General features: G+C 39.1%; 1 protein-coding gene across 3 annotated transcripts in view; it reads left to right on the top strand.

The window, feature by feature from the left end:
- The window catches only part of LOC124554887 (60 kDa SS-A/Ro ribonucleoprotein-like), a 129,432-nt gene that overhangs the window by 93,660 nt on the left and 22,634 nt on the right, over nucleotides 1-13,138 (top strand). For all 3 annotated transcript variants that reach the window (XM_047128562.1, XM_047128560.1, XM_047128561.1), the window contains 2 exons: nucleotides 2,679-2,918; nucleotides 6,613-6,785. In XM_047128562.1, coding sequence (XP_046984518.1) covers nucleotides 2,679-2,918; nucleotides 6,613-6,785 — 413 coding nt within the window. The remainder of the gene's footprint in view (nucleotides 1-2,678; nucleotides 2,919-6,612; nucleotides 6,786-13,138) is intronic.

The following is a 13,138-nucleotide window of genomic DNA, read 5'->3' as shown; positions in this document are numbered from 1 at the left end:
ATTGTTGCTTTGTTTTTTACAAAGATATGAACAGCGGTATGACTTTTTTAAATGGTTCCCTGTATATTTTATTCAGTAGTTAATTTCCTCTCCCAAAGACCTATTGAAAAATGTATCACAGTGTACCATTCACTGAAACACAACGTTATTAATTACATAACACAACATTGACTTTGACCCCAGGATCAAAAACTCGTCCATTTGCTGGAGTTGTCAGAAAACAAATGAAAACCAAGTAAAAAAAATAACATAAAATTGAATTTGACACTCCTGTATCATTACCCAGGAGTAGAACATTCAAAGGTGCTCAAAGTGGTGACCCTGGACACTGTTACACTGGTGCTCTCATTGAATGAAAGAATCATTTACTGCTTCCAGTGTTACCTGCTGAAGAGAATTAAAAGCAAGCATGATACGTTCCTGCATGTCCTCTGGAGTTGATGGAATATCATGATGGACAATGTCTTTAATGCATCCCCAAAGAAAAAAGTCCAGAGGATTTAAATCAGGAGACCTAGCACGCCAAATAACTGTTCCTCATCAACCAATCCCTCTGGCAGGATACCTTCGGTTCAGAACATGACGTGCACGCAAGACAATATGTGCTGGACATCCATAGTGTTGGTACCACATAAGCATTCTGGTTCTTAGGGGCACTTCATCCAGAAGAGGAGAAAGAATTCGTCTGAGGAAGTTGGCATACACTGTGCTGTTTGGACTGCCATTGATGAAATAAGGGCCAATAATTGTAGTACCAAGCATCCCACACCAGATGTTAACTCTCCATTGATGCTGATGTTCCACCTGTCTAAGCCATCGGGGGCTGTCACTGGACCAATAATGTAGGTTTCTTGTATTTACCTGTCATTTGTTTGAGAAGGAACATTCATCAGTAAATAGAACATTGGAGAAGAAGTTCGGGTTGGCAAGGATTTGCTGCTGTGCCCACTGACAGAACTGTACACGATTCTGGAAATCATTCCCATGCAATTCTTGTTGTAGGTGTACATGGTAAAGATGGAACTGGTGACGTGTAAGAATATGATGTACACTGGTTTTAGGAAAGCCAATCTCGTGTTCAAGCTGTCATGTGCTCACATGTAGATTCATGGCAACGGGAGTGAGAACAGTAACTTTGGCAGCTTCTTCTGTGCGAGTGCTATGACGATTGCATTGTCGTGGGTTGAAACTTCCCGTTTCCTGAAGCATCGCAACAAGATAAGAAAACATCCGTCGGGAAGGTGGGTTCTTGTCATGATATCGCTCTCTGTAGAGTTCCGCTGCCTGTGTAACATTTTGCCTACCTTCAACAGCAAACAATAAAAGAAACGTTATGTTGATGCAGTTTGTAGGAAGGACAGCCTTTACTGTATGCCTACTCTACACAACAGACTTTAAAAGGACTAAACTACTGTACTACATGTGCCCGTACATAAGAAAACAGTATTGCAGTTACTGTTCTGCTAACCTACATTCCCCATAGATGAGTAGCATTTCTACCTTCTATTCGTTGGTGTACATTCTACTCACACAACTCTTCAACTGACAATGGTTGACGGAATGACAGGTGTGCATTCTACTTATGTTTACATTTGTCCTCTATCAACGCCAGCTCGTGGATGTGTTCCATTACCCCAAGTACCTGCACTAAGTGCTGGTAGCGTCAATGTCAGTGTTCTGTAATGTAATTAATAATGTGTTTCAGTGACTGGTACACTGTGATAAATTTTTGAATAGGTCTTTAGGAGAGGAAATGAATTACTGAATAAAAAATACAGGGTGCCATTTAAGAGAGTCGTACCACTGTTCATGTCTTTGTGAAAAACAAAGCTACAATGAAGGCAGTCGTGCTGATTGATGTCCCCCTGATGGCTAAAGAGCATTAGTTTGAAACATTTTGTAATTTGCATCTGGACAAACAGTTATTTATGGTGGTCAAGATAAATGGGTCTCTCTCTCTCTCTCTCTCTCTCTCTCTCTCTCTCTCTCTCTCTCTCGTGCACATGTGTGTGTACTTGTGTTACTGCTTTTAGTCTCTAATGCTTCTGCTTTTCGGTGAGTGGTCTCCTTTGCTCCTGAAGTAGTTAACATTCTACCAGAACTTTCTAGCACAAGAATTTTGATCTACTATTGATGTGATGTAGAAATGTCGCTTAACTAGCTTTATTAGTAGAATTAATCAACAGTTGGCATCAACAGATTTAAAACGCACGTGCGCGCACACACACACTCTCTCTCTCTCTCTCTCTCTCTCTCTCTCTCTCTCTCTCTGTTACATTAACTTTTTAGTCAAACTACCCATACCACCACCTCTTCAGATACACAGTGTTGCACGTGAAACAACATATACCTTTTCTAATACGATCTGTATAAAATGGAAAGTATTGGCATCTTGCTTGATTTGTTGCTTACTGTACCTATATGACTTTATTTGATGAAAGAAACATCATTTCATTGTAAATAATATATTTGTTACTTGTTGTGGTGGTAAGTGCACTTCATAGACAGTTTTCCTAAAAGTATTTTCTCCATTAACTAACTTGTATTACTTTTATGTTTACCAGGATCTAATTTACTTCTGTTTGTATCTAAACTAAAATTTAATTATATTTTGCAACCTTTAAAAGAATACAAAAAGATGTGTACTTTTTGTGATTATTTTTTGAAAAATGTTTCAGCTTCTTAAACCAACTGGCTTGAAGTATATAATAGCAGTCAACAATGGATTTGATATGATACTGACAAAGTGTTGGCAGTGTCGTGAATTGACATGTTGTATGGCTGCACTCCTGATAACATATTGTATTTACAAAACGGAGACAGATGCTACTGTTCTTATATATTCAGCATCAGATATGGAGGAAGTGCCATTGGATAAATCACTGTCTTTCAATGAAACAATTTCAACAATGAGAGCGGTAAGATTGAATTGACTGAACGTGATACCAAGGATCAAAAAGTAGTGTATACGCTTTAGAAAGTTTAATATCTTAAGAATGAGTTTAGACTTTATATTGAATACTAGTGTGTTGATTTCATAACTGCAAGTTCAGGTAAAGGTTAAAGACTTATATTCATCTCAGGCTCAATAAATAATGTGTTCAGAAAAGTTAAAAGTATAAAAGTTCTCAGAAAGGTGTGATGTTGTCTTGTCTTAAATGTTATTTAATGTCAAACAATGGAAAATCACAATAGGATAACAACAGTATTATGAAAAGGATAAATTGTTACTCACCATATAGAAGAGATGCTATTTGATGATATATACATGGTCATGTGATTTATGCTGAAAGTATTCTGATTCAAAGTTATTGGTCATCTGCCCATGCAGGTGTAGCTACTTTCACTGCCAAATGAATGTAATTGATTTTTGAAGCTGATAGAAATACCGTACTGTAAACCATTGTCTACCAGTATTTTATTGTGCACAAGACCATTAAGTAGTAGGTGGTCATATAAACATGGAGCTGCATGCCATAGCTCAGCCACGAATCCCTCTTCTCCCTTTGCAGTGGTGTGTGTGTGTGTGTGTGTGTGTGTGTGTGTGTGTGTGTGTGTGTTTTTAATGCCACTGCACACTCACTATTTGCAATGCCAGGATGTTCTCATCATTGCATAAATGAGTTGAACTATATTATTTATGGTCAGTCACTAAATCCGCAAAGTGTGTTTTAGAGGCTACCGTATTTCTTCATAACCATATAAAATTTAAATAAATAGATAAATATATATATATATATATATATATCTCCTGGATGTGTACCTAATGCTTAACAATTCCTATTCTGGACACATTGCTGTGGAGACTTGATTTGAGTAAGAATTAAAAGTATGTGGAACAAGTATGGGGTCAACTCTGTATATGATGGTGATGGTTGGTTGGTTTGTTGGTTGGCTGATTTGGGGGAGGAGACCAAACAGCGAGGTCATTGGTCACAACAGATTAGGGGAGGATGGGAAAGGAAGTGGGCTTTGCATTTTCACAGGTACCATTTGCCTGAAGCGATTTAGGGAAATCACAGAAAACCTAAATCAGTATGGCCAGATGCAGGTTTGAACTGTCAACTTGAATTCGAGTCCAGTGCGCTAACCAGTGTGCTACTTTACTCGGCTGTGATGAATCTAGTGAATCAGCAGTTGTAAAAGGAACTCTTCCAAGAACCATTAAGTAGTGTCAGTGTAGAAATGTAATACAGACATTGTACTACTTATGAATATTGCAGGTAGGGCAGAGACATGTCAAAGAAAAGTCTGAGCAGAGAAATTTGTTTTATAGTAATACAGAAAAATGTTGGAAAGCAAATAAGACTGCTATAAGAATTGTCTGAGAAGTAAAGGTTCAGTGGTTTCTGTTCATTGGAAAATAGTTTTATTTGATAAAATTTTCATAACAGTTTTCTGCCATTGTCCAGATACATGTACAGCCTGAGCTCTGGCTTTTATATACGAGTGTTCCCACCTGTCACCAAAATAACATTTTACTCAATTTTTTATCTCATTATTATCATAATAAATGTTGCTCTATAAAATATGAATTCTGTAAATTACCTTGATGAAGTGGAATGCACTTACTGGTATAGTACTTCAAAAAATTCGGATGTGCTGATGGGTCTGTGGAGATAAAATGAAAAATAGCATTCATATTAAACTACTACGAGAATAATGTGACAGTTAATAAAATTACATTTTCCTTTACAAATGTCTTTTATTTCAGTTGAAAGCTATTGCCAAGAATTTTGATGCAACTACATTATGAACATATCTATGTGAAGAATATAGTCTTCTAATATCATCATCGATATGATTCTGACATTTGTCTTCCTACCTGGCCATACTGTGGCAGCTGAGCATAATGCAGTTGACTTGACCTTTTACATTTTGTAGATTTAGTTTTGTGCAGAATATCACCAGGGGAAAAATGTTCTTGACGTCTGTCATGCTCTATAAGTTCCACTTGTCATCTTTGTTTTACCTTATGAACATTAACCATGAATGAGCATTTCAAATTCCAAGACATTAAATAGAGGTAGATTAATGTCACCATATTCTGAAACTGTAAGGTGTGCTGCACAGCAATTATTTACAGCAAATATTTTGCAAAAATATGAGGGATATAGAAATAAATACTGTGGGCAAGGAAGGAAGATGGTACTCTCCAGTCTGCCAGTGTATTAAGACTTTGTTAATCAGCTTTAAATTTGTGATCTTGTGTTCTAAAGACTTTGACTGCCAGAAATCCCAAGTTGGGTATGCCTTGTGTATTCACCAGACAGCAGCTTCTCAAGACCTGGAGTCGTAGCCACAAGAGAACTGCTTTACAGCATCAACATTGTGCTCAGGAAGGGCAGTCCCTGGTTACAAGCTTCAGGTTTGCTGTTGTCTGTCAGTCAGAGGCAGGTGGTAGCCATTCATACAATCACCCTTCCACAGGTGTCTTCTCTTGAACTGTCCAATGGAATTTCTGTATGATGTCATGTATCACATGACAGCTGAAATAGGATGGAATATAGGGAAGGCCATCCTCAGAAACCATCATAGCTATCTAGAGTTAGGTTTTCCAGGGTTTCCCTGCCTCACTTAAATAGAATGAGGATGTGTGCTTTCTACTTAGCCAAATTCTAACTGCCTGATGCTTCTTCCAATGTGCACATTTCATGCTGCATAGTGCAGTCATCTCATAGGTTTGTCTTTCCTCTGTGTATTATCATTGTTCTCTCCCTCATAACACCTCTTTTTCTAAAGTGTGGCTCACTCTACAATGATTCATTATGTGTACTAAAATGTGAGTTACAGTCGTTGTTGTTGTAGAAATGTGTCAATGTAGTCATTATTAGTGAAGTTATGGCACCACTACATGTGTTAACTTTGATTCTCTTCATATTTATGAAGATAAGCAAATTCTTTTATGGTTATTACATATTGTGTATTATATTGTTTTGTTTTATTGTATGGGGAGCAAAGTAACTTACAGCAAAAGTAAATAGGATATAAAATATAAATTGGCAGTAGTAAGAAAATATTATCTGGAAAAGAGAAATAAATTATCATTGAATATAAACTGAAGCGTTACAAAATCTTTCTGAAAGTATTTGTCTTGGCCTTACAAGGAAGTGAAATGTGGTAAGATAACAGAAACTCTTTGAGCTGTGGTGTTACAGAAGAATGCTGAAGAAAGGACTTATTTTCGGGGGGGCTGGGGGGGGGGGGGCGGCAGAGAGAGAGAGAGAGAGAGAGAGAGAGAGAGAGAGAGAGAGGGGGGGGGGGAGTTGGAGAGGGATATGCTAAAGGTACAGTATAGTATGCCGGTTCAAATGGCTGTAGGTTGCAGTTGTTATGGCAAGGTGGAGATAATTGTACATGATAGACTACCATCGAGAGCTCCATCAAACCAGTCATCTGATCAATGGTAATTTAACGTGCGGAACCCATGTTCTTTGTGTTTGGAAATAAATAAAAAGTTTTTAATTGTTCAGTAATTTTTACATTAAATACTGAAATAATTCTTATTGATATATGCTTTTACTGATGCATTGTCTAATCACATGTTCATTTTTATGTAACATTAACAAAGCTTTATAAAGTATTCCAATTGTGCAATATTTTTGTTTCTAGCGTTGTTCTGCTGCTAAAGTGAACATGGCACAACCTGTAATGTGGGCACAGAAAAACAAAAAGGCAGTTGATGTGTTTGTTGTTATAACAAATAACAACAATGAAACAAGTTCTGCCTCTTTACCAACATACTTAAATCAGTATAGAACTGAAATGAATCTTCCTCAAACAAAGTAAGTCCAAATAAACTGAAACATCTATTTACATTACATTCCTCTTTTTTGATAACATATCTGTGTTAAGTTGATGACCAAATCCTGTGAACTTGTCTGGAGTTAGTTACACTATGTCACCAAAAGTATCTAGATACTCATTGCTCTCCATCAAGAGGTGTAAGACCTCCTTTTGCTGTTCAGTTCCATCTTTAATCCTTGAGCAGAACTTCACACTAAAATCTAGTTTGCTGAAGCATGTTTGAATAGGGGTTCCACATTTTGGGCAAATTTATCCACCCCACAACACGTACTGTAGCCCAGCAAGATGTTGAGTAGGGCTCAAGCCATGCCTATTAGCACGCCTCATGATTTTTCCCACGCAATGAGGAAAGGATCATTGCTTTGCAGATAGAAGAATTGTCTTTCTGAAAAAGTCCCTCTGTCATTACTAGTGCTTAAAATGTTTAGAAAAAAAACTGTGTTCCTTTTTCCATCAACCAAATTGGTAGTCCCAGCTCACACCAGGTAAAACAGCCCTAGGCCATCACGCCAGGTTTACTAAATTTCACTGTTCACTCAAACATCCACTAGGTGCACATATGCTTGTGTGACTGCCACATTTATACTGCAGATACATAAAACCTTGTTCTTGTTGTGTGATGAATAAATGGTAGCTTTAAGCAATGTTGTATATCTTTCTATTGTGATCAGTGACTTCTGGACAACTGTGACCATCTGATGAGTCCTTTTGTCCTTTGAGGGCTCATTCTGTTATCTTTGTACCAGATCTACAAGGGTTGTCTTCTGCAGCAAATGACATTCCTGAAAATTTTAAATGAAATTAGCTTTTGTCTGGCTCATATATTAGGATACTCTGTGCTTTTATGTGCACATCTCCACTATAGATGTTGAGTTTGGTTCATACCAGAACTGGTAGGAGACCAGTACATTGGCAGCTGTTCGTTGTCGTGAATTGAGTATTGCCATGTAGTAAGTGTTGAGAGTGGGCTTTTTAACTTTCTTTAATGAGATTCCAATTTGCAGGAATGCCACTTATCAAAACAGAACTACATGTAATGGCCACTTCTCAGATGTCATTATAGCTGCTTCACCAGCTGGTAAATGGCATCAGTCAGCTATTCTCTGAGCCCATCTTCTTAAATAGAACTGCCACAGTGTGTTATGTTAATTATTGCTCCACAAAATGTTTTTCTCTCTCCTAGTTGATTGTCGTCACTGCATATACAATAAGAGACAACACCCAACATTTACCAGTGTTATTTGGTGTGTTTCTGGCTACTTAGTCACAAGTTCCCATACATCACATTGAATATTCAAGGCACCAGGAGAATATCCTAACATTATGCAGTTCCTCAGTGAGAACTGCAGTGGATGATTGAAAGTTTGCCTAAGTCAGCTCGTTGCAGTTGTGGACAGGTCACACAAATAATTGACCTGGATATAATTAGGTGAATTAAAATTGTGGCCTTGATTCATTATGCCTGTTTCAGGAATTCATCTGCTCGTCTTGGAAATTCATGAACTCTGTGGAATGAATTACCTGTTCTGGTCTGTCATATCATCTTAACAGACTGCTAAATGCATCTTGATGGTACACATGGTGTATAATGTCACTATATCTAGCATGCTTTTTGCGTGTTGTCAGAGTACCTTTAATAAAGTAGTAATCTACTGCAACATTTTTACTTGATATGGACTAGATTTGATGAAATCTTTGTCATCAGACATCATCATCGTCATCTCGCTTCTGCTAACTTTTCAGGAAAGATGAAAAACATGTTACGTGAAATCTTTGTGCTTTATATTATTGATACTTTTGTCACATGATCTGTGTGTTGTCAGCTGTGTAATTTCGTATGAAATAGACAAGAGAAACGCATAGTGTGCAGAATAAAGGAACTTATATTTTGGAAATGTTTGGATTTACTATTGAATCTGATACTCACTATTCCAGTGGTTACTTGATAGACTGGTTATATTTCATCATGTTGAAGCTGAATCCAAAATGTATTCATGTAAACAAAGAATATTACATAGGTTGTGTATTTTTTATGAAACCACTAAAATGGAATCCAGACAATTCTTGAACATTTATGAAAAACAAGTTGCAATCTTTCTCATCAGAATGAGTATTGTTCCTGCAATAACCAGCCCTCAAATACATAACACTCAGCATTCATCCATTGGGTTGTAGAGACCCTCTTCATCTATCTCAATGTAATCACATTCTTCTGTTGACTCGGTGATCTGATGAGAAAGCTCACATCATTACAGTCTTTTTGGTCACCACCATAATGTTTGTTTCTGTGTGTGTGTGTGTGTGTGTGTGTGTGTGTGTGTGTGGCGGGGGTTACTAGTCTGAATCAACATCAGATTTTTGGAAAAGTTTGCCTCTTATCTTCACGGTTTCTCTTGAATGAGTGAAAATTATTCATTTAATTCTTGAAATTTGTAGTGTAAATATTGTCCCAGTGTTTGTTATGTACAAAATGAGTACATTTATCATGTGGGCAACACACAGTGGTTCATTGGTAGTTTATGTGCAGATCCCATATGACAACATCATTTTACATAGGTAAACAGGACTGGCGAAGCACACCTACCTTGTGGTAGTAAAGTCTCTGAGGTTTGGCTGCGCATTCACTCTTTAAAACTTGTAGTGCCACTGTCCTGGATGTTTCATGTGCTTACCCTGACTTTTCCAAGACTGCTAAGAAAAGCATCCCTGTAAACTGTGACAGTTATTTTGGTTACCTTACTGAGACAAAATAAAATAATTGTTTGATTTTTATCCTTATTGTTGTAAAACAAATACTGAAACAGCTTCATGTCGTTAATCATCAATAGATGCCACTAGAAATAAGTATGTCTCTTATCATAGTGCCTGCATTTGGAGAACTGCAGAAATGAAGTGGTACAGTACCTATAAATAATGAATGTGAAATGCTATCAGTATAAAAATACAAGCAGTAAAAGTAAACAAACCTAACAGACTTAGTAACTTAACAAATGTGACAGAAACTATCCATCTGAATTTTAACTCAACTCTTTTTGTGGCAACAACATCTCTCTCTCTCTCTCTCTCTCTCTCTCTCTCTCTCTCTCTCTCTCTCTTACTTCTCCTTTTTGGAGTGCATGGAATTACTGTAATAACCATAGATCCTTTTCTACATAAAACTACAGACGTAAGCAGCAGTTCACCTCGAGACTCAAATCAAAGTACGAGAGCAGAAGCTGGCAAAAGGAAATGTGAAGTTGTCTATTTGATAGAGCTTATTAAAGGGAAATGATTTTCTGACATTCACAGACCATTGGAATTGTCAGGGTTTGCATTTAACCTATGATTTTCATACAACAAAATAACAAATAATTGTAGATGTGTGAACGTTATTCATACATTTACTGATAGATTTTACTGCAGGGACAACAAAATGGCATAAAAATAGTTTTTGTAAAAATTGGAAATGTTGGGATTTCAGAATAAAATTTCCCGGTTTTGAAGACACATCAATTCGAATAAATTGACACAGCATGAAATACGATAAGATTTTATTCAGATGTGCCACTTCGAAAGACTCCATTGGCGTTTCAAGTTGAACACCTCAGATATAGAATGTTTTATTGTAGAAACTGTGTGGTATGGCATTTCAGCATGTGAAATATGGATATTGTATATTGTGTGACTGTAATTAGTAGTCTAGTAAAGTTAATTTCAACTAATGGATGTCAAGTATCAATTATTCACAAGCGAGAAAAGTACTGTGGTCAGCTTCATTGCAGAGCTGAAATTAATTCTTTCGACTTCTGATGCCCAATCCTCTATTAGTCCATCTCCTTTTCCACCCCCTCTCCGTCCATCTCCTTTTCCACCCCCTCTCCGTCCATCTCCTTTTCCACCCCCTCTCCGTCCATCTCCTTTTCCACCCCCTCTCCGTCCATCTCCTTTTCCACCCCCTCTCCGTCCATCTCCTTTTCCACCCCCTCTCCGTCCATCTCCTTTTCCACCCCCTCTCCGTCCATCTCCTTTTCCAACCCCTCTCCGTCCATCTCCTTTTCCAGCCCCTTCTCCGTCCATCTCCTTTTCCAACCCCTTCTCCGTCCATCTCCTTTTCCAACCCCTTCTCCGTCCATCTCCTTTTCCAACCCCTTCTCCGTCCATCTCCTTTTCCAACCCCTTCTCCGTCCATCTCCTTTTCCAACCCCTTCTCCGTCCATCTCCTTTTCCAACCCCCTCTCCGTCCATCTCCTTTTCCAAGCCCTCTCCTCTGCCCCTCTCCTTTTCCAACCCCTCTCCTCTGCCCCTCTCCTTTTCCACCCCCTCTTCTTTTCCACCCCCTCTCCTCCGCCCCTCTCCTTTTCCACCCCCTCTCCTCCACCCCTCTCCTTTTCCACCCCCTCTCCTCCGCCCCTCTCCTTTTCCACCCCCTCTCCTCCGCCCCTCTCCTTTTCCACCCCCTCTCCTCCGCCCCTCTCCTTTTCCACCCCCTCTCCTCCGCCCCTCTCCTTTTCCACCCCCTCTCCTCTTCCGCCCCCTCTCCTCTTCCACCCCCTCTCCTCTTCCGCCCCCTCTCCTCTTCCGCCCCCTCTCCTCTTCCGCCCCCTCTCCTCTTCCGCCCCCTCTCCTCTTCCGCCCCCTCTCCTCTTCCGCCCCCTCTCCTCTTCCGCCCCCTCTCCTCTTCCGCCCCCTCTCCTCTTCCGCCCCCTCTCCTCTTCCGCCCCCTCTCCTCTTCCGCCCCCTCTCCTCTTCCGCCCCCTCTCCTCTTCCGCCCCCTCTCCTCTTCCGCCCCCTCCTCCACCCATCTCCTCTGCCGCTCTCCTCTGCCCAAAATGTTTATCAAATTTGGTTGATAATGTTCTAGGGGTTTAGGATAAGGTTTACACCCATGGCTTTTCCTGTGCGTATTAGTGTCACGTATATTTCACATACATTTAGTAAATTTCACACATAGGTGTTTGCATATTTCACCTGCATACCTAGCGAGTTGCACAATGCAGTTTAATTTTGTGCATCTCAGAGTTTCATCTGTCATGAACACTCGTCATACTATGATATAATTTTACCAATACATTGAATACTGTTGTACCAGATGAAAATACACTCACCGGACAATTGTGGGTTCTTTGTTTTGCTCCAGGCGGAGACTGAGTGGATACTACAACTCATAAAATATTAGTTCACTTTATTCCAGCATTGATAAGAAAATTTACTTAACTTTCCACAGGGGGTGTCAAGGGGATTTACAACTTTTTCTGAAGATAGTCTCTCGCCCAGAGTACATTTTACAATAAATTTCACATTGAATTTTGCCTAACACATTGAACACACAGCTGGCCTACTAGAAGACAATGCTGTTGCCTTAGTCGATGATCTCAGACTGGCAAGAACTGTCCTGTACTCAGCCATAAGTAGAAATCCAGATGTGGCAGTGTAGCAAAATGTTTGTGGACATGACTATACGCTGGTGCTGCTCATTTGTCAGTGGGGCTTGCAGCGAATATCGTTTCTTGTGGTTGCATTGCGTGATATCAGCTTTGCTTTGGCACCTCATTCTTCAGATGACACCACAAATACTGCCTGAAAAATTTGTGGCGAATACAGTTAGTAGCAAAGAAGGAAAAAATTGAAATGTTGTGCTTTGCGCAGCAGTTTCACTGCATGAACAGCAAAAATTTAGCAAGTGATAAACTTTCTCCTTTTGTCATTTTGCATGTTGTCAACGAGTAGTTGTTTCGTAAAGGTTTGAAATTCTGTGTCTAGTTCATTGCAAGGCACTAAGTGCTCTCATTCTCAAGTACTGGGAGAATAAAGTATGGGTATTTGTGCATCATATGTTACACTGCTTTCTCACCCTTACAACCCCCCCCCCCCCTCCCCCTTTGGTATGTAAATAGTTCTTGTCCCCACAGCAGTTCTTTCCAGTCAGTCAGTGATGTGTGTACAAAGTTTGGTTGAAGCAGTTCCAGTGGTTTACAGGGACATGCGGTATGCACATATATACATATATAAATACACATGTACATTCATTTTTGTTATATGATTGGATTAGTGAAGTGAAGTGAATGGTTGTATGCAAAGAATCCATAGGTGATTGTTGAGATGGAGAGAACAGGAAGAGTGAACATAGTACCAGATAGCTACAAAACCATCTAATTGAAAACTTGAGAAAATATATCCCATTGCTAGCTCATTTTGTTTGTTTTTAATTGGATTTAAAAGTACATAACTTTCATGTGGTGTGCTGAGAAATTGTGAAGAAGCAACTGATGAATGATAAATTTTTTTTTTTTTTATTCCCCACTTACTTTATATGAATCATATCCATGTTTCCTGTGGGCAGAGGTCTCTAGAA

This window comes from Schistocerca americana, chromosome X, assembly GCF_021461395.2.
Source record: "Schistocerca americana isolate TAMUIC-IGC-003095 chromosome X, iqSchAmer2.1, whole genome shotgun sequence".
Taxonomy (NCBI): Eukaryota; Metazoa; Arthropoda; class Insecta; order Orthoptera; family Acrididae; genus Schistocerca; species Schistocerca americana.
The sequence above is the reverse complement of the archived record's forward strand: the minus strand, read 5'-3'. Positions and strand labels throughout refer to the sequence as shown.